General features: G+C 47.5%; 1 protein-coding gene across 1 annotated transcript in view; it reads right to left on the bottom strand.

Annotated features, from left to right (window-relative positions):
* Positions 1–245: 245 nt before the first annotated feature.
* Positions 246–21355, bottom strand: part of LOC103197150 (guanylate cyclase D-like) — a 49759-nt gene continuing 28649 nt past the window's right edge. The window contains exons 13-19 of the mRNA XM_042780964.1: positions 17877–18040; positions 16105–16297; positions 9474–9648; positions 8206–8304; positions 7307–7401; positions 5394–5479; positions 246–354 (exon numbers count right to left, since the gene is read on the bottom strand). Coding sequence (XP_042636898.1) covers positions 246–354; positions 5394–5479; positions 7307–7401; positions 8206–8304; positions 9474–9648; positions 16105–16297; positions 17877–18040 — 921 coding nt within the window. The remainder of the gene's footprint in view (positions 355–5393; positions 5480–7306; positions 7402–8205; positions 8305–9473; positions 9649–16104; positions 16298–17876; positions 18041–21355) is intronic.

Below are 21355 nucleotides of genomic sequence, written 5' to 3'. Positions count from 1 at the left end.
AAGGAAGGGAATATTTCTATTCTTATTGTTTTTGTGTCAAGAGGCGAGTTTACCCCTAGGATTCATAAAGGAATGCATCAATTTGTGTCGCTCTAGGGCACTTACTAATGAGCACATAGTTGACACCAGGGAGCTCAGACAGAGAATTCTTTGAGCAGAGTGGAGCAGGGAGAACGGGTGGGGGTGCAGATAGAGAGTCTCTCTCTAAGGCCAGTCTAGGCACCTGCCCCACACAGTTCCTCTCCTCAAGGCCCTGCCAAGGCCTTTCCTGAGCTCCGGGTCCCAGCTGTGCCCAGGCGCGCTTTGGCAAAAGCCACCTTGATTTCTTGGTTTATGAGATCCTGCCAGGGGTCTCTAGGGAAAAGAGAAAAACAAGCATCATAAAACCACCACCCCTGCTGGCAGTGAAGCCACTCTCATTTTGTGTCCCCTGGTCCTTGCAGCAGCCTTGCCATGGGCCCACTGTGACCCTCCCCCCTTTTGAACTTTGGGGACTGAGCTTCAAGCCCAGTGGCCTCCCAAGAGATGAGAAATAACCCCAGCTCTGCCCCCTTCTCAGAGCATGACCTTGGTGGGCCTGCAGGTTATTTATATAATGTGGGTGTTATGTAAATTCCAGGTGGGAGCACTGGGCTGCCCCCTGCAGTCACTTTCATTTTCTCATTTGCTGCCCACAATTGCCTGGAGAAAGTTGTTATTAGGTGCCATGAGTCCAACTCATACTGACTGCCAAGTGACAGAGTAGGGGAGCAGTTCCTCAGGTCTTTTCTCCCACAGAGGCAGTTAGCAGCTGAGTGCTTAACCACTGTGTCACCAGGGCTCTTTGAAAAAAGCTGGGTGATGGATTGAATTGCTATCCCAAAAAAGATAACACTCACATCTTAATACCTGCTGCCTGTAAATGTGACCCTTGTTTGGAAACAGGGCCCTTGAAGATGTTATCAGGGTAACAGGAGTTTATACTGGAGTGGGGTGGGTCCTAATTCAATATGAGAGGTGTCCTTATGAAAGAGGAGAAGAGACACAGAGTTAGAAGGCCCCGTGTAAAGACAAGACAGAGTTGCACTGCAGCCCTAAGGCAAGGAATACCTGGAGCTACCAGAAGATGGGAGAGATAAGAAACAATCTCCCCTTAGAGCCTTCCAAGAGAGCATGGCCCTGCCAACACCCTGGACTCAGACAACTCGCCTCCAGAACTGTGAAACAATACATTTCTTTCATTTTAAGCCACCCATCTTGTGCTACTTTGCTACAGGGGCTCTAGGAGACTAATACAAGCTGGGATATCACCTTTACACAGGCGTGGAAATAGGCTCCAAATGGCAGCCAGGACCTCACAGCAGCCTGGCAGGGGCCGGAAAAGCCACTGTGCCAAGTGTCTCTGTCACTTGTAATAGGAAGCACCTCTGTGTGCACTGTTGCTTGGGTGGGGACTTTTGTTCCCTTTCCTTGATCTCAACCAGCCTCCCAGACATCCCCAAATGTAAAAATAAATCATTTCTGCCCATATGGAAGCCCTGGTGGCTAAGATGAGGAAGAAATCATCTTTAGGAAACTACTCTTTTAAAAAATCAAGCTATAACATACGATTCAAGTAAAAATTTGATAACTATCCTGGGAACAAAAAACAGGTTCCGCTCCAATGGCACTGAAAGCCCCTGATTGTGTCTGTCTGTGATCTCATCTCCAGGCAAGTGCATGGGCATGTGAGGTTGTTTCCATGTGTGCACATATCCTATGCTCATGATAAGTATTGTGTGTGCACATCCGTGTGTGCATGTGTGTCTACGTGTGTATGCACGTGTGCACCTGTACCTCTGTAAACGTTCTAAGTCCGTGTGTCTAGGTGGATGCTGTGGTTCTCCCCTGCAGGCCTGAAGGCCTAGGAGGCTCCAAAGTTCAAGTGGTGCTTTCTGGGACTAATCTCCAATCTCCTCCCTCCCTGAGCCAAGAAGATGAAAATATCGCTGGCACTTTCTTAAGTTTCTGTCCAGAAGTGGGAAAGTCATCAACTGAGGGAGCTGGAGATGACAAATGGCTACTAGAACCCCTGGTTCCCAATCCCAAGATGGGATGGGCCAGAAGCACTGGGGGCTGGGCTTCCCACCGCCGACATAGACAGAGCTCCTCTGGTGCACAGGAGACTTGGTAGCTTCTGTTCCCCGTGTGCCAGACACTGATGGATGGCCAGGCACACCAGTCGCCCAGGATCTCACGAAGCTTATATGGGCAGGGGAAAGTCCCATAAATGTGTCAGGGAGAAATATCAGGCAACGGATATTTCTATGTGCTATGGAAACCACAAGGAGCCTTGGTGGTGCAACAGTTAAGTGATCAGCTACTGATCAAAAGATTGGTGGTTTGAACCCACCCACTCACTCTGCGGGAGAGAGACCTGAAGATGTGCTCCTGTCAAGATTACAGCCTAGAAAGCCCTATGGGGCAGTTTGACTCTGTCACATAGGGTTGCTGTGAGTTGAAAAAATCAGCTCAATGACACCCACCAACAACACAGAGAGCACTGTGCTGGAAGATGGGCTAGAGGATGACAGCCCAGATGGGCTTGGTTTAGCAGCATGTCAGCATGAGACCTGTGTGATAGGAAGGGATCAGACCTGCAGACATCCAGAGGCAGAGCATTCCAGGTCCAGGGAATTACAAAAGCAAAGGCCCTGAGGTGGGAAAAAGCTTGGCATGTTTTAAGGAACAGCTTGGGAGGGCTGGGAGCAGGTGCTGAGCAGGGGCAGGTGGTAGGCAAGTTGAGGCAGTGGGGAGGGCAGAGGCCAGCCCCTGCCAGGCCTTGGAGGCTTCATGAAGAGTTCAGGCTTTAGCAGTAGGAAGGCACAGGAGATGTCCAACAGGGAGCTTTCAGACTGATGATGGCTGTATTAAACGATCACTGGCTGTTGTGTAATGGATCAAGGGGAGCATGAGTGGGTGAGGGGAGCTGGTAAGGAGCCTCAACAGAAGTCCAGGGGCAAGGTGAGGGAGATATGGATCAGGCAGAAGTGTGGAGATGGGAAACAGTGGGCCATCAGATGAACTGACAGATTAGATGGGGCAGGTGGTGAGCGATACCACCCAGGATAGCATCTGTCTGATGGGGTTGTCCATGGCAATGCCCTCACTGAAGAAAATTCTGGAGAAGGACCAGGTTGTGAGGGTGGGTGGACCCAATGGGCTTAAGGTGTGTGAGAGCTCCAGAAAGAATTGAGGAGGGTGGTGTGAGCTACATGGGTCTGGAGCTCAGAGGGGAGACTGGGGCCCCAAGGACATGAAGTGTCTGGGTAGTAAGGGAAGGCCTGGGTGTGTATGAGGTGGCAATGACAGAGAGGGAGGGGTCCTGGGGGAGACAGAAGGAGTTGGCAAAGGAGCCTGAGACAAACAAGTGGAGGAGGGAGCATAGCTGGGTGGGTGCCAGAGGTCAGGGAAGACTGCATTTCTAGGCAGAGGGAAGAAGGGGAAATGTGGCTGAGCAGTCAAGTTGAGAAATGATACTACCCATGGGTCTAGTGACATGGATGGAGGTCACTGGTGACCTTCCTAAGAGTGGGCTGTACTGGTGAGGATGGAAGTCACACTATGGGTGGGGTGGGGTGGAGGAGGGAGTAAGCATGAGGAAATGAAGTCAGTATCAGCAGCTCTCAAGTGGGGTGGGGGGCTGGGCCTTAAAGGTCAAAGGAAGTCTTGCTCTGGAAGGTGCAAGAGAGTCAGGCGTGTTCACAGGCTGCTGGGAAGATGCAAGGAAGAGAGGACTGTGGTGGAAGAGTGGCAAAAAGGGCCACAGTCCATTCTACTTAGAAATTGGGTAGAGGGACGCTGCAGCTGTTGTGACACCTGGGAAGAAAATTGGACTCTAATATAGTTGCTGGAAGGGCCCTTGGAGCCAGGCCCAGAGAGGAGAAGGGACTAAGGCACACCAGACCTGATCCCTGTCCTCACACCAAGCTACTCCCCCACCAAACAGCCCAGACAAAGACTGTCTGGAAAGCTGATGGAGCTGATGGACCTGGGCTGGGTGGAACCTCTCCATGAGCATAAGCTGGTTCTGCACCGAGGAGGCTGGCGTGCCCTTGTTTACATGGCTGTGTGTGTTCTGTGCCCTGGAAGCTCCTTTGCATGCCAGAGCCTGCCCATCTCTCCCTTTTTCCTCCCTCCCTCCCTGGGATCTCCTCTGTGTGGGTGCTCAGGGATGGACAGGGGCAATCCCTGCCCTCAGCATTGCTCTGCCCCATTTCCTGGGTTCCTGAGGCTATGGGACAACCCAACAGCCGGACAGAAAGGAAATTGCTGCTGTGACCAGCTTCCTGCCATAGCCCTTTGGAGGACACTCAGTCTGGGTTGCTTCAACCCTGGTCATTTTCCCAGGAAGCCCACATGTCTCCCACATATTTCTCATCTTTGAGTGATGGGAGGGGGTCAGCCTGAAAATGCTGGGAGGGAACCAGTCAGAACTTCTGATGAAGGAAAAAATCTGGGCAGGAGACAACAAGCCTGGACTCAGGCTCAAACCCTGATACAGTCTTTATGTGGGACCCCAGTGGGACCCTGCCCATGTCTGGGTTCAGCTTCTCATCTGGTGAAATAACCCCATTGGCCTCTGTGGTCCCCAAGGCCTTTCTCCTAGAAATGACACTAATATTCTCAGCAGTTGGCAACATCTGTGCCCCTGCTGTGGACTGTCTATGCTTGAATGGAAGGGTGTGAGGAATGTCATGATGGAATGAAAATGTTCTTTTCCCCCCGGCCCCACCCATGTTCATCTCGGTAAGGGACATGGGTCCCAAAGGAAAAAGGGAAGCCAAACTCTGCTGGCCAGGCACAAGCTCTCTGAGAGCCAGTTTCATTTGGCCCCTAAAATGTGGGTGTTCTATGATCCATAGACTTCTTGGCTGAGGAAATGGTCTGAATGGTGACGAACGCATACTGATACTTACCAACTCATGGCCTGTAATCAGCCCAAAATGCAAAGACTCTAAATGCACAACATGAGAGAAAGGCTGAGTAAAGTGTGACATGCCCATGCGTTGCAGTCTTGATGCAGTTACTATGTGTGTTTGTAATGTGCTCTGAACAATACAGGAAGGTGCTCAGGGCCTTGAGTGGAAAGCACACATCAGAATGTAACATGATCCAAGCAGCATGAGCTCATCTGAGCCAAACATCTCAGAAACAGGCTGGAGGGAAAAGTGCTGAAATGCTAACGTGCTTGCTTCTCAGGAATGGAAAGGTGGTGATTATTTTCATTTTTGAACAATTTTGAACTTTCCAAGTTTTCCACAATAGACAAGTCATAATTTTGTATCCAGAAAAGTAACAAATATCACATAATTTTAATAATAATAATAATAATAAAAGAATCCAGGCTTTGGGGCGAAATCCTTTTCACTTACCCAGGTTTGATGTCCAGAGGTGTGGGGAGAGGTCTGGAGAAACCTGCCTTCCCTGACAGCCAGTAGGTTTCCTCTACACCCTTCCCCTGGAAGAGAGAGAAGAGGGGGTGGAAAGGCCCCTCCCCATGCAAACCTTCTCACACTGAAGCCAGAGTTGCATGATTCCAACATGCTTTTCTTTTCACAAGGAGCCAAAGCAGCAGAGAACTTGGAACCAGACTGCCTTGGTTCAAATCCTGTCTCTGCTACTTATGAGCTGTGTAGCTTTGGCCAAGTTACTTCACCTCTCTGTGCCTCTGCTTCCTCAGTACCTCAGAAAGTTATTGTGAGGACCAAATAAGTTAATATGCATCTATTAAATAAATAATGAATCATGAATTCCACTACCAGAAGACCTGGAATAGAAGATCCCAGGATTCTGCAATTTGTCAGTCTCTCTAACTATCACTATTCAAGGACCAAGTAGCTTCTCCTGGAATGGGAATACAGCTGCCTAGGGGCTGAGAGTGAAGGGGGCATGAGGAGAGCTGAGGCTGGCTGGTCTGGAAACTCCATACCCTACTCCAGGCCAGAACTTTCTGGGATGGATATTGCCCTTTGGAGCTCCCCAGGTCAGCCTGAAGAACCTGAGGTCAGTGTTCTGCCTTCCCCAGCTCCTCTCTAAATCCCTCTCCTCCATCCCAGTCCTCTGTTCCTCAGGATACCCATCACTCCCCTAAATATGACACACCTATCCTGACTTACTCATCTCACTTTCCCATAACCTTGGCCATCCAGAGCAAAGGGTCCCACATATACCTGCCCTTGCAGGCTGTGTGACCATGGACAAGTTGTTGCCACTCTCTGAACTTTATCTTCCTGCTCCTCTGCACAATGTAATGAAGTAAGTCCCATGTGGTACACAATTTCTGGACTCCAGTCACAGCTCCAGGTCACTAAATGTATGGGCTGCTGCAGTCCCCCTACTAGGCCTATCTCTAGCTGAGGAACTGAGGAATTAGAGGGAGTTGGTTAGGAACATTGTGCCATCACCAACATTGTGTTAACACTTAAAAGAATGCAGAAGTTATAAAACCCATCTCTGCCTCTGAGGTGCTCATGGGCACACACAACCCAACATCATACCTACAACACAGAGGGCTGGCCATGGGACTGGTGGGTGTACAGAGAAGGCATGATGATCACTGTTGGGGAAAAGGAGGAGGAAGGGTGTTCTTGGATCAGGAATACCCTTGGTCATGTCTGAACTAAGGTTCTGAGGGATAAAAGGAGCCCAATAGTGCTATGGAGAAGTCACAGGCTTTGGAACCACCAGTCTTGGGTTAAGAGTTGTGTGGTTTTGGACGAGTCACATTGCCTCTCTGGCTCAATTTCTTCACCTATAGAATGTGGACAAGGAACTCTGGTAGTATAGTGCCTAAGGCATCTGACAGCTAACTAGAAGGTTGGTGGTTCAAACCTACCAGTCATTCCAGCTACTCTACAGAAGGAAGAGTAGGCAATCTAGTTCCATAAACATTTACTGCCTTGGAAACCCAATGGGGGTCACCAGTAGTTGGAATCAACTCAATGGCAGTGGATTATAAAATGTGGACAATGATCCTCCTTTTATGATAGCTTTGAGCGATAAATACATTACTGTATGTTGTTCACTACCATGCTGCCCCGGTGATTTCTCTGTCCTGGCTCTTCTTCTCACAAGAAACAAAATGAAGGAGTGTCTCTCAAGAAATTTCCTCAGGCTCTGAGAACTTTGGGGGAATAGCGAGGTCATGTAAATGTGATCAGCTCCATCCCCAATGTCATGCAGCCCTTTCCTTCGGCCACATCAATCAGAAAATCTCTTCTGCTGCCCACAGAAATTGGACCCTTGGGGACTTTTTCCAAAAACCCCAGAAAATAAATTCTCTCACCTTTAGCTCAATCTGACCTCTGATGTCAATTTTGTAGCCTTCATCCAAACTGAGCAGTGTCTGGACAGTGTTTCGGCTGACATGAATTCTGTATGCTAAGAAGAATGGTAGTCATCAAGTCACTACCTGGTGACAGCGTACCTAATATTTGTTAAAATCATTGAGTGTAACACCCCCAATTCCAACCAGTTGTACTGGTCCTCTCATCCCTTTAACAGGGTGATGAAATAGAGGCTCTGAGAGAAACAAAGTACGTAATACATTGAGTATTAGAGGGAACTCAGAATAAAGTCAGAACACCTAGGAACATAATTTCACTTGTAGGAAAGCCTCTAAAGACTGAGTCAGAGAAAATAAACAGTTTTCATTTTTCTTTGAAGAGCAGAACTTCCAGTAGGGCTGCCACATCTTGCATTGAACATGAATGAACACACAAACTATGCAACCAAAAGACAAGGCCCTTGGACCTCAACTTTTTGGCTGTTCTAACCGTGTCATCAGAGTGATCCCTGCTGCCAGAAAGGACCTACAATGACATTAAAATAATAATTTTTAAAAAACCTGCAATGGTGTCTTCATTGTAAAGGTGGGGGAAACCAAGGGCTAAAGGAAGAGCAATTTGTTCAAGGACACCAAGCAAGCCAGGTGAAGAGCCAGGGCTAGGACCCAGGTTTCCTGCCCGCTGAGTCAGTGCTTTCTCTACTAATTTCTTCATGAGATAATTGCAAAAACCTTGTGGAAAATTAAAAGGACCAATGACATACGTCGCCTCCTGAAAGTTACTTCATTGACAACAAGAGTTTGCTGCCACCAGGTGGTGATTTGGTTACTAAGCACTGCTTCAGGGATCACTGGGAGATTACCTTCTCCCGGGGCAGGATGTAGTATGAGATACTCACGCAGCCCTGTGGACTCCATCCGGGATGCAGTGTTGACAGTGTCTCCAAAGAGGCAATACCTAGGCATGGTGAGGCCCACAACCCCTGCCACACAGGGCCCTGAAACCCAAATGTGCCCAGTGAGCTTCAGCAGGTCCTGGACCAGAGATAGGTCCAATGACAGCCTTGTCCACTCCTCCCATCACCATTCCCCACCCCACATCCTGGACTCCAGCTGAGGGGTGAGAATGAAGCCATGGAGTCTCCTTGACATTCAGACAGAAGGCGACACCTGTACCAGGCTCTGGATTGGGAATGGGGGACAGAGATCAATTGGAACCAGTCCCTGCCCTTGGGGAGCTCCAAGCCTAGTGGAAGGAAACTTGTAAATTGTGGTCACTGTTGAGGCAAGGGAAACATCAGGGCTGTGCCAGCACAGAAAGGGGCCTCTGACCCAGCCCAGCCCAGAAGATATCCTGGAGGCAATTCATGTGCTGTGTCTAGAAGGATAAGAAAACAGGCGGGCAGGGAACAGCAGGTGCAAAGGCACAGAGCCATGTGTACACGGGAAACAGCAAGCAGTGAGTAGTGAATATGGGTGGAGAGTCAAACAGGGAGTAGTGGCAGATGAGGTTGAAGAGGTTAGCAAGGACCTTGGGGAGCTCAGATTTTATCCTGTAGGAGAGGAGAACCATGTGGGGAGAAAGGAGTGGGGGTCAGGGCAAGTGAGGGATATATTAGAGACCCTGAGTTCTCTCCCAGACCCATGACAGCAAACATTTATTTTTGCATGACCACAGAAAGTTTCTATCCTGCCTCTTTCATCAAACTATCAACTCCTCAACACAGACTTGAATGCCCTTGACGGATGCTGAACAAAAAAAAAAAAAAGAGGGAGAGAGCGATTCGAATCTGAGCATTGCAGATTCTTTGATTTTTATCTCAGAGCCTTACAATGGTTCTTTATTGTTATTGTTATTATTGTAGACTCTATCTCTGCAGCTCGGCCTCAGATGGATGCTCCAAGGTCTACTCCATGGGGAAAAGGGAGTAGAAAGCCCTGTGTTGGCCACTTATCCAGACCACTTTCTCTGAGCTGCTGAAGCTGACATCTAGCCCAGATGCCTGCATCTCTCTCTCAGTTGGGTCCAAACTGAAGGTAGAGAGTGATGTCATAGAATTTCAGAATTTTGGGATTCTAGAAGTACACCGCTGGGGAGCCCCAGCCAATGCCCCTGGAAGAGTTGGGAGACTGCTGTGGCCTGTCACAGGTGGCTGCCAGTCCATACCTGAGTGCAGGCCAGCTCTGATGTGAATTGGCACGTCGGGCACATGCCTCATCCGGAAGTTGCCCGCAGAGCTGAGGATGTCCAAGGCCATGTTGGCGATCTCAGCCGCATGCCAGCTTCCATTGCGTCGGGGCAGACCTGATGCCACCATGTAGGCATCTCCTATGGTCTCCACCTAGAAACCACAGTCTTCAGTATCCAGCACAAGAACCCACTTTCTCTGGTCTGTCCTTTGTCCCCATGGGTGCCCCAGCTCACCCAGAGGTGTCCAGCCCACAGTGCCTTCTCTGTCAGGCCTCCAATTCCAGACATATTAGTAATGACTAGATCTTTCACATCTCAGCTCATCTTTGTATTGCACATGATCTTTCTTATCTCCTCTGCCCCCACCTTGCCCTAGCCAACCTGAGTTCCTCATCTGCACAACGCCACAGAGACAGACCAGGACTTCATCTGGAGAAAAGTGCAGAAATATCAGATACTTCCCACTTTCCAAATCCCATTGGTCCTTCCAGGTGTACTGCAAAGAATATAGGTTTTGGAATCAGATGTGGGTTCAAAACCTGGCTTTGCCATTGACCTTGGGAAGACTACTTCACCTATGTGAACTTCAGTTTCCTTTTATGTGGGATGAATATTAGAGATAAAGCAGTTAAAGAACCCGGCACATCACTGATGTTCAATATGGAGGCTTCTGTCTTTATCATCCTTTTTTTTAATCATTAATTTGTCATTATTTCTTTGGCTAGTGGTTTTAGAGAAGATAAAATCCCAGAATCTCAGAATTGGGAAGGACTTTAAAGGCCACTCCCTTCACTCCCCCACTCCAGCCCCAGTGGCCATGCTGATCTGCTCATACCCCTTTGATAAGAATGTCCTTCCTTCTTAAAGTGACCACATCTGTCTTTAGCCAATCCTCATTTTTAAAATTTGAGTTGAGCTGAGATCTGCCTCTCACCTGCTGGTTCCGGTTCTACCTCTGGACCCAACCCACAAACATTTCCTAAGTGCCTTCTCTGTTCCAGGCTCTCTTCCAGGTGCTGGGGCCACAGGTAGGAATGAACCATGGCCTTCTTCCCTGCTGCAGGCCAGTCCAGTCAATGTGCAGACGGAAACTCTGCCCACCCACTCCCAGCCTTTTACTGTTCAGGCTAAAGAGCCCCAGCTCCTGCACTGGCCCTCCTACAGCTGCCACATCCCAGCACCCCACCCCACCCCCCACTACCCCACCCTCCAGGGAGCAAAGCCTTCCCTCTGGGGAGCACTAAACTTCCTTTAGCACCTGGTGGGCAATAAAAACAATGCTTTCCTCTGCGCACAGTGGATGCCATAATTCAGCAAATCCTCTTCACAGGATATTCACCACTGCCTACACCCCACCAGTTTCCCCCTCTATCCTATAACCCACTTCTGGGAAGTGATCACCCCTAATCATGTCAAATCCTGCTCCGATACTTCAATTTGCTCATTATGGTCAATGGCTTAAAATGCATTCGCCATAGCCTGACATTCAAGGGCCTCCGTGGTGTGCCACATTTCCTGACTTATCTCCCAATAGTTGCCCCTGGTCCCTCTCACTTCAGCCAGACTGGAACCCTTTCTACTCCCCTTTCACCACAGAAGCACTTGGCACCTGCTCCCTCCAGCCTTGATCAAGTGGTCCCTCTGCCTAAAATGCTCCCCAGACTCTGTCATTGAAATCCTACTCCTCCATCTAGCAGGCTCTCACTTGATCTAGTCCACAAAACCTTCCTGTCACCAGCTGGGAGAAAGATGCTCTTCCTCTGGCTGTGGCCTCCATCTCCCTCCCGTCACCTACCTGCTATTTTCCCTCCAGCATTTGTAGGCTGGCTGTTAATATGACCAGGTTAGGGGGCCAGGTTTAACTCTGCTGTGGAAATTTCCATCAAGAAGAGAGACCTTTCATTCCATACCCCTGGAGGGAAAAAGATGAGAGACCCCTGCCTTTCCTTCTGCCCCTCCTTCTCCCCAAGAGAGGAAGAATGCCTTATTCAACTGAAGAGATTTGGGAGAAGGACAAGTACTCTCTAAATACTTTAATAGCATTTATTAGGTGCTAGACACCCTTCCAAACTCTTTAGGGTATTAACCCACTAGACCATCATAAGATTCTGTGAGGTAGGTACTCTTACCATTGCCATTTTCCAGATGGGAACTGGCTAGAGAGGTTAAGTCACTTGCCAAGGTCATACAGCACAGTTAGTAAGTGGATTTGAACATGGTCAGTGCAGCTCCAGAGTCCTGTTGTATATATGGTTTGGGCTCTTTCTCTCTTTTAGGGGCATTTGCCTTCCACATGGAGGTTTTGTCCTGCACATGGTCAGCATGTATGCATTAGGGTCGGGACTTGCCTTCTGGAAGCAGCTCTGGAGGCCTGTTCCTCTCTGGCCCCACTATCAGACAGGAAACTGGGCAGCTGTGATTCAGGGAGAGTGCACCTGCTCTGAGACCTGGCTCTGTTGGGTACCCCAAGGTCCAGAATAGGTAGGGAGGGGAAGTAGCAGAAAGCCTCATAGTGGCCATTCAGCCAGAACACTTTTTCCAGGCTGCTTAAGCTGACATCTAGCCCAACGCCTGCCTGACACCTACATCTATCTCTCAGCTGGCTCCTGACTGAAAGAGTGTAGTGTCATTAATCATCATCCCTACATCCCCCAAAGAGAGAAAGATGACCAGGATACAGGCCCTGCTCTCTAGGAGCTCAAACTCATAAAAGCAATGCTCTCAAAAATGCCTGTCATAGTAGACACTTTGTCACAAGAGGGGCTGTGGCTCCCTGTACACGTGCTTGGGTCCTGGTGCAGACTAAGGATGCAGCCAGAGGAGAGGTGAGAGAAAAGAATGCATACTAGCAGACACAGATGTAAATTCTAACTCCACCACTGCCTTGCTGTGTGACCTTGGGTCAGCCGCTTACCCACTCTGAGCCTAAGTCCTCATCAGCAAATGGAATTAATGGTACATCCCTTTGAGGGGCCTTAAAAGAGTGAAATGAGATACCCTATGAAAATCTCTAGGTCTGGCTCACACTCCTCATAACTACTGCCAGTGCCTCTGCCCTTCCCTGCTTTTGGAGGAGACATCAATCCCTGGTATGTGGCAGGTGCTAGATACGATGTTGGTGAATGAGTGAAGGACAGCACTTTCTCTCACATTACTTGTTCTTCAGAAAAATTCCTAAGCAGTGAGCACTTTATCCCTGTTTTATAAATGAGGAACCTGGGCTTGGAGAGGCAAAGTGAGGTGCCCAGAGACGCACCAGAAAGCAGGGACAGGACTGAGGGCGGGGTGGATCTTCTCCTCTCCCGCAGGCCACAGGGCCTCGGCTCTGGAGCTATGTCCATAAAAGTGCTCACTCAATGAGTGCTGGGAGGGATTTGCAGATCCCTGCAGAACCAGGAAATGATTGCCTGGCTGCCTCCCAACCCAGACCGGATTAAAGAGCGGTAACCAGATCCCGTTGGGGCTGAGGGGAAACCGAGGCGGCCAGCGTAAGTGATGAGAGACTTGCTCACACATCACGAGGAGCGGGCCTCCTGTCTCCCCACATCTGGAGGGGTGTGCAGCTCTTGTTTTCTTTCATTTCACTCTGCTAGAAAGATGCAGACCTCTTGGCCAGAGTTCAGAGCACATCAGAAAGCGTGATTCAGAGCTGGGAGGAACACATGTGTGAGAAAAGATTAGCAGGGGAGGAAAAGACAGGGCCAGGGGTGACTCAGGGCCAGATCAAAGCTGTGGGGCTTAGTGAGACAAGATGTGGAATCTTTTCCTGGGGCCCATGAGGCCAGGGCGGCTCTGGAGGCAAGAGAGAAGTACAGCTAGCATCAGAGACAATGCCTCAGAACCACAGGCCGGGGCGGGTCATGGGATCCTGAATACGGACTCACAGGGAAGCTCATCCTTGGAATGCTGGGGGCTCAGGACTCCGCAGGCAATGTTGGGGTGTGTGGTAGAACAGACAGCCATGGACTTGTGGGTTCCTGTCCTTGGCTCTGCTGCCTACCAGCTGTATGACCTTGGGCAGGTCACATCCCTCTCTGGGCCTCAGTGTCCTCCTTATTCAATTACCATCCATTTCCTGAGAACCTCCTATGTGTTGGACGCTGCCAGGTACTGGAGACAGAGAGGTTTAGGGTAGAAATTATAAAGTACAGAGATGTTGTCCAGGGAAGCTTATGAGAATATCAAACAGAGGCTCTGAGAGGGTAAAGGAGGCTAACCTGAGGTTAGAAAAACCACCAGGAGGGAGCCAGGGGAGAGGAGGGAAAGCAGAGTTCCAGGTAGTAGCAACAACATGTGCGAAGACCTGACGGTTAGAGAGAGCAAAGCATGTGTGAGGGAGATAGAGGTCTGAAGAGGGAGAGTGGCCAGAGATACAGTGGGGAGGTGGGCGGGGCCAGCTCCTGAACCTCTGACTTTGTCCTGAGGGCACCCATGATGACATACAGTAGGGTGTGTGACCTTGGTACCAGAAAGGCCAGGGTCAAATCTAATCTCCACATCCCATTGGGAATGTCATTGGACAAGTCACTCTATCACCTCAGTTTCCTCATCTCAAACTACGGGTAACATTACTTATATCATAGATTATTATGATGATGAAATGGTTTAATATACATAAAGCTTTCAAATCAACTTCTAACAACAGTAAGCACTCAATTAGTGTTGGTGATTGTTGTTGGGATAAGGTAAACCATGTTGTCAGCAGAGTGCCTGAAATCTCACAGTGTTAGCTCTCTCTTCTGAAACTTCCTGCCCAGGCATCCTTTCCATCCTGGTTGCAGCCCTCAGCCTTGGTCCTCACCTGGCCCTGGCCCTGGCTCATTGGAGAGCTGTGGCAGGAAGGGGGCTGGTGGGTCACAAACAAAGGCTAAAGCCAATGGACCTGAGTGTGACTTTCCTGGAACGTCCTTCTCCACCTCCTTCACTGTGTCGGAAGCTGAGCCAAGGCTCTAGACTTATCAGAAAAAGGGGCAAGATTGGAGTTGGGGAAGTCCCCAAAGCAGAGGGTAGAACTGAAGAGTAGAGGGCAGGAGGCTATTCACCTTCACTACCGCACAGTTGACACAGCACTCTATGTGGGAGCTTGGACCCTCCAACAGTGAGTCCACTAGGACTGGAGTCATTATTCCTGCTATACAGATGGGAAAACAGGCTCAGAGAAGGGAAGCCATTTGCTCAAAGTCACACAAAAGCTGGTGTGTGCTCTAGGATTGAGAGGTGTGCAGGACCTAGATCATGGATGGTCTTGACAGCTCCACATAAGCCCCTACTGCCCTCTCCAGTGTCCCCACCCATCCTCCCCATTGACCCACTTCATGTCAAGCCACCACAACCCATCAAGCTTTCCTCTGGTCATCACTCTCACTATGGGCGGTCATTACCCTTTTTTGACAGGACTGAGAACTCCTTGAAGGAGCCCTTGCCCAGCACAGGATCTAGCACAGAAAAGTCAGTCAATAAAAGCTTTTTGAAGGAATGAATAGATGGATGCATGGATAGATGTACAAAGGACAAATGAACACTATGGTCAATTAATTGCAAAATAGGTCCAGACTCTCCCTCCTCCATTTACACCCTTTGCAATGTAACTTTGCAGCAACTCCCATCAAGAGGTGGAGTTTAAGATCCTGGATAGAGTGGGAGAACAATGTAAAACAAAACTCAAAATCATTAAAAAAAAAAAAAAAAAAGACTAGGTTTACTGATCCAATAAAGCCTAGTGAGACCCCGAGACTATGGCCCCTAGTTAGCCTTCACATCTGGAACTGAACTCACCCCTGCAGCTTCCAGCTAAACAACAGACAGGCATATAGGGTGAACACCAGGTAGATACACTCCTTGGAGTGATCAATCGCAAAAGAACACAAGGGCAGTGTTTGCAAAGGAAGGTAGCTCAGGGGGTATGGGTGCATGGGAGGGAAGGACACAGGGGAGGGGTAACTATGAGGAAGAAGTGGAAAAAGAGCTGTTATATTATGGGGAATTGCAGTCAATGTCATGAAACAAAATGTGTATGAACTGCTGTATGGAAAATGGATTTGCTCTGTAAACTTTCACCCAAATCACAATAAAAATTAAAAAAAAAAAAAAAAAAGTGGAGTTTATTTCCCTACCCTTTGAATCTGGGCTAGCCTTATGACTTGCTTTGACCAGTAGAAATGACATCAGAAACAGCACTATGCCTGGTCCCAGCTTATATCCCAGGAGGTTTGAGTACTTTGGCTCTCTCTCAGAACCTTGCCACCACCATGTAAACCATTCCAGCTAGAGGATGAGAGACCAGTGGACCAGGACTGAGTTGTCCCAGCCACAGCTCCAGAGATCTGAGAGAGGCCAACCAAGATCAGTAGAGCTGCCTACCTCACCCATAGCTAACCACAGATGCATGAGTGAGTCCAGCTAAGTCAAAGGAGACTTTCCAGCTGACTCACATGCTTGTGAGCAATAACAAATGCTTATGGTTTTAAGTCATTGGGTTTTTGGATTCTTTGTTACACAGCAATAGCTAACTGATATAAACAAATAAATACATGGCAGTAAATTTACAAGGGCACAGAAACAGTGGGGATGGGAGGATAGATAGATGCCAACCTTCTAGTACCCTCACCTTATATACATCATGGCTGCCCAGGACAGCATCGAACAATGTATAGAGGTCATTGAGCATGCCCACCACCTCAATGGGCTCACTCAGGGCTGAGATAGTGGTGAAACCCACAATGTCACTGAAGTATATGGTAACCTGGTCAAAGTACTCCGGCTCCACCGTCGCCCCCATTTTCAGAGCTTCTGCCACAGACCTGAATGGATGGGAGGAACCAGAGTCACAAAATGGAAGGTCCTCTTCTTTATAGTTTTCAGGTGAGAGAGAGAGATATTTTTTGGGGAAATCATGGGTTAGCACCAAGACAGGTGTGCTGGTGTGCTGGCTGGCCTCAAGTAAATACCTGTCTGTCTCTGGACATTGGTGGTGGTGGTGGTGGTGGGTGTTGTTAAGTCATGTCTGACTCATAATGACCCCAAGTATGTAGAGCAGAAATGCTCCATAGGGTTTCCAAGGTTGTGACTTTGGGGAAGCTGATGGCCAGACCTGTCTTCCAAGGTGGCTCTGTTGTTGTTGTTGTTGTTATGTGCCATTGAGTTGGACCTGACTCATAGCGACCCCTCCTTGGGTTTCCGAGACAGTATCACTACGGAAGTAGATTGCCCCATCTTCCTTCCGAGGAGTGGCTGGTGGTTTGAACCGCCAGCCTTAAGGTGGCTCTAGGTGTGTTCAAACTGCCAGCTTTTCAGCTAGTAGTCAAGCACTTAACTCTTTGCACCTCCCAGGAACTCCATCTCTGAACACTACTTCCTCTAAAGTGAGATGGGAGATATTGTGACTCTCCTGGCTCCCAAGGGTATGTTGTTGTTGTTGTTGTTATGTGCTGTTGAGTCAGACCCAACTCATAGCGACCCCTCCTTGGGTTTCCAAGGTGGTATCACTACAGAAGTAGATTGCCCAACCTTCCTTCCGAGGTGTGGCTGGTGGGTTTGAACCACCAGCCTTCTGGTTAGCAGTCAGGTGTCTTAGGCACTATGCTACCAGAGCTCCTCCAAGGGTATGAGACAGCAGAAATTCAACATTCATGTGCCCAGTATAGTGCCCAGCACATGATAGTTGTTGGGTGCCATCATGTCAATTTTGACTCATAGCAACCCCATATGACAGGGTAGAACTGCCCCGGAAGATTTTCTAGGCTGCAATATTTAATAGCAGATCTCCAGGTCTTTCTCTCATGGAGCCTTTTGGTAAATTCAAACCACTGAAGTATTGGTTAGCAGCCAAGACTTAACTCTCATACCACCAGGTTTTCTTAGAAAATGACACCAAAACCAAACTCACCGTCATTGAGTCAATTCCAACTCATAGCAACTCCCATTGGGTTTTCAAGGCTGTAAATCTTTACAGAAGCAGACTGCCTCATCTTTCTTCCATGGAGCTGCTGGTAGGTTAGAATTACTGATCTTTTGGTTCACAACCAAATGTCTTAACCACTATACCACCAGAGCTCCTTCACCACATGATAAAGGCTCTCTAAAAATATGTTGTATAAGTAAGCATTGAATAAATTCATGGAGCCCAGATTTACTGAGTACTTGCTATGTTCCAGGTCCTATGTTTAGAGCTCAGGCTAACTCACTGCCATCGAGTCAGATCTGACTCACAGCGATCCCTCCTTGGGTTTCCAAGGTGGTATCTCTACAGAAGTAGATTGCCCAATCCCTTCCAAGGAGTGACTGGTGGGTTTGAACCACCAGCCTTCTGGTTAGCAGTCACATGCCTTAGCCACTATGCCAACAGAACTCCTAGTGTATCAAACCCCAAGGGCCACTCACGGGGGGAGCATCTGAGAGAGGAGTCTTTCTGTCTTTTGTCTCTCCAGCTCCAGTTCCTCAGTCCGCTCCTGGATCAGGTCCTCCAGGTTCTGGGAATACTTCTCCAGCATCCGCAGCATAGAGTCAGCAACACTAGTTTTCTTGCCTTGGTTGATGCTTTTAAACTGAAAATGAAAGAAAATTCCTACTTCATTCATGAAGGTCAGCACACCAGGGACTGAGCTGAGCTCTGGGGCCATGGGAGTGAACCAGACATAGTCCCTGCCTGGGGGAGATGGGGTGTGCTGGGAGTAGACGAGTAAATAGACAGGGGGATGATGGCTCTGACATGGAAAAAACACAGGTGGCTGTGAGGAGGGTGGGCTAGTTCTGTGTGGGGTAGGCAGCAGGGTGAGGACTTTACAAAGGAGCCTGTGCCCAGCACATTAACATTTACAAATACGGGACCTAGGTACTGATTCTCACAGCACTGTGGAATAGGTCTTTTTTGTTTCTCAGATAGATGGATAGATAGATAGGTAGGTAGGTAGGTAGATAGATAGTCAATCCAGGAGTAAGGTCTGTACACCAAATGCATGGTAGAGTGTGATCACAGTTTTGCACCTGAGCTTCTTAGCAGCAAAGCAAAGAAGGAAATATAAATTACGTAACACATGGGATCCATGAGACAATGGAGCATGAAACTAGTTGCCTGAAAGAAACACAACAAATGCTGGTGCTGAGCAGAGAGAAATATCTCTCTCAGGTCTTCATATGAGCACATTTAATGCATGGTCATGAACTATACCTTCAACAATAACAAAGGAAACACATCAGTGGGTTTCATAGGGAGACTTGCAAGAACCTTCCCTGATGTGGGTTGAATCTTCCCAAAGTGTAGTCAGTAGAGAAGCAAATCTATAATGGTCAAAGTAAAGGGCTCCATACCTTTTTCAATTATCTGGAGCACACACATACGTGTACATGTATGTGTAGGCATGCATGTATGTGTAGGTGTGTATGTATGTGTAGGTGTGCATGTATGTGTAGGTGTGCATGTATGTGTAGATGTGCATGTGTGTAGGTGTGTTTAAAACCACTGTCAATGTCTGTGAGGTGGGGAGTGGCAACAGCCCCTGAGTACAGCTGTTTCATTGTTGTTGTTGTTAGATGCTGTTGAGTCTGTTCCAACTCACAGTGACTTGTACAACACATTGAAACACTGCCTGGTCCTGCACCATCCTTACAATCATTGCTGTTTTGTTGCAGCCATTGTGTCAATCCTTCTCATTGAGAGTCTTCCCCTTTTTTTCACCAAACATCATATCCTTCTCCAGGGATTGGTCCCTCCCGATAATATGACCAAAATACGAGAGAAGCCTCACTATCCTCACACCTAGGGAACACTCTGGCTGTGCTTCTTCCAAGACAGATTTCTTCATTCTTCTGGCAGTCCATGGTATGTTTGATATTCTTTACCAACACCATAACTCAAAGGGATAAATTCTTTTTCGGTCCTCCTTATTAGTTGTCCAGCTTTTGCATGCTACAAAGTGATTGAAAATACTATGGATTGGGTCAAGCACACCTTAGTCTTAGTTTTTAACACTTTAAAGACATATTTTTCCCTTTAAAGAGATAGACTTTCCCAATGCAGTACGTCATTTGATTCTTTGCTACTGCTTCCCTGGGTGTTGACTGTGGATCCAAATAAAAGTGAAATCCTTGACAATTTCAATATTTTCTCTATTTATCATGATATTGCTTATTGGTCCAGCTTGTGAGGATTTTTTAATGCATTTTATTGAAATATAATTTATGTACAGTGAAGTACACAAAACTAAAGTGACATGGGTCAATGCATTTTTTTTTTCAGTGTTCCCTCCCCTCCCCTCTCACCCCTGGCAACCAAGAAAGTTTCTCTCCATATATAAACCTTTCCTTGACCCTCCACAACAACGAACTAATACTATATTTGACCTTCTGTGTTTGACTTATTTCACTCAGCATAATGTCCTCCAAGTTCACCCATATTATGTGGTGTTTTGCAGACTCTGCATTATTCTTTAGTGCTGCAGAGCATTCCAGTATATGTATATACCATAGTTTGGTCATCCACTCTTCCGCTGATGGGCACGTAGGTTGTTTCCATCTTTTTGCTATTGTAGATAGTGCTGTGATGAACATGAGCATGCATGTGTCTGTTCCTATCCTGGCTCTTACTTCCCTAGGATATATACCTAGTAATGGGATTGCTGGGTCAAATGGTATCTCCAATTCCAACTTTCTAAGGAATCACCATATTGCTTTCTATAGTGGTTGTGTCACTTCACAGTCACACAAGCAGTGTATGAGAGTCCCAATCTCTCCACATCCCCACCAGCATTTCTTATTTTATGTCTCATTGAACCTTGCCATCAGTGCTGGGGTGAGATGGTTTATCTCATTGTTGTTTTGATTTACTTCTCTCTGATAGCCAATGATTGTGAGTATCTTTTCATGTATTAGCTAACCACCTGAATATCCTCCTTGGTGAAGTGTCTAGTCATGTCTTCTGCCCATTTTTCAATTGGACTGTTGATTCCTTTGGTGTTGAGGCATTGGAGTTTTCCATCAATCTTAGAGGTAAGTCCCTTGCCAGATATGTAATTATCAGCAAATATGAATTTGTTGCTGTCATTTTTGTCATGTGCTTTTTCATTGTGTTGATTTCTTTGTTCCATATAGTTTTCTATGCTGAGCTCATTTTGTTTATGAATCGTGTTATCACTTCCTTCATTGCTATTGTTTTAGTGTTTGCTGAATATTTATGCTGGTCTTTTTTATTTTGATGTGAAGGTTTATCATTTTTCTTTGAGGTTATCCTGTGATTTATAGTTTTCTTCCCAAGTTTAGTTCCATTCTATCTTGTAGTTTTCTTGACTTCCCTACCATCTAGAAGTTCTGTAACAACAGATTTTTTTCCCCTCTTTTTGGTTTGTAGTTGTCCTCATTTGTCAATTGATGTCTCTGGTACCCTGTTTACAATCTCATAGGCTTATTTATTTTGGATACTTCCATAGCTGGGTTGGTGTCTGGGTTATATCATCATGTGTGTTAATGGTCAGTTGTTGTTGGTTGTTGTTGCTTCTCTGTCCAAAGGGCTCCCTTCAGCATCTCTTGTAAGTTTGGTCTGGTTTTAACAAATTCCCTTAATTTCTGCTTATCTGGAAATGTCTTAATTTCACCATCATATTTGAGGGACAATTTTGCTGGGTACATAATTCTTGGTTGGAAAGTTTTCTCTTTCAGGGTTTTATATATACCATCCCACTGTCTTCTCTCCTGCATGGTTTCTGTTGAGAAAACCAAGCTTAGTTTTACTGGTTGCCCCTTGTAGGTAATGTTTCGTTTTTCCTGTGCTGCTCTTATGATTCTTTCTTTGTCTTTGGTGAGTTTGATGATGAGATGTCTTGGTGTTTTTCTTTTAGGGTCTATACTGTTTGGGGTTCATTGGACTT

This window comes from Orycteropus afer, unplaced genomic scaffold, assembly GCF_000298275.1.
Source record: "Orycteropus afer afer isolate SDZICR_OR568_19922 unplaced genomic scaffold, OryAfe1.0 scaffold00074, whole genome shotgun sequence".
Classification (NCBI taxonomy): Eukaryota; Metazoa; Chordata; class Mammalia; order Tubulidentata; family Orycteropodidae; genus Orycteropus; species Orycteropus afer.
The sequence above is the reverse complement of the archived record's forward strand: the minus strand, read 5'-3'. Positions and strand labels throughout refer to the sequence as shown.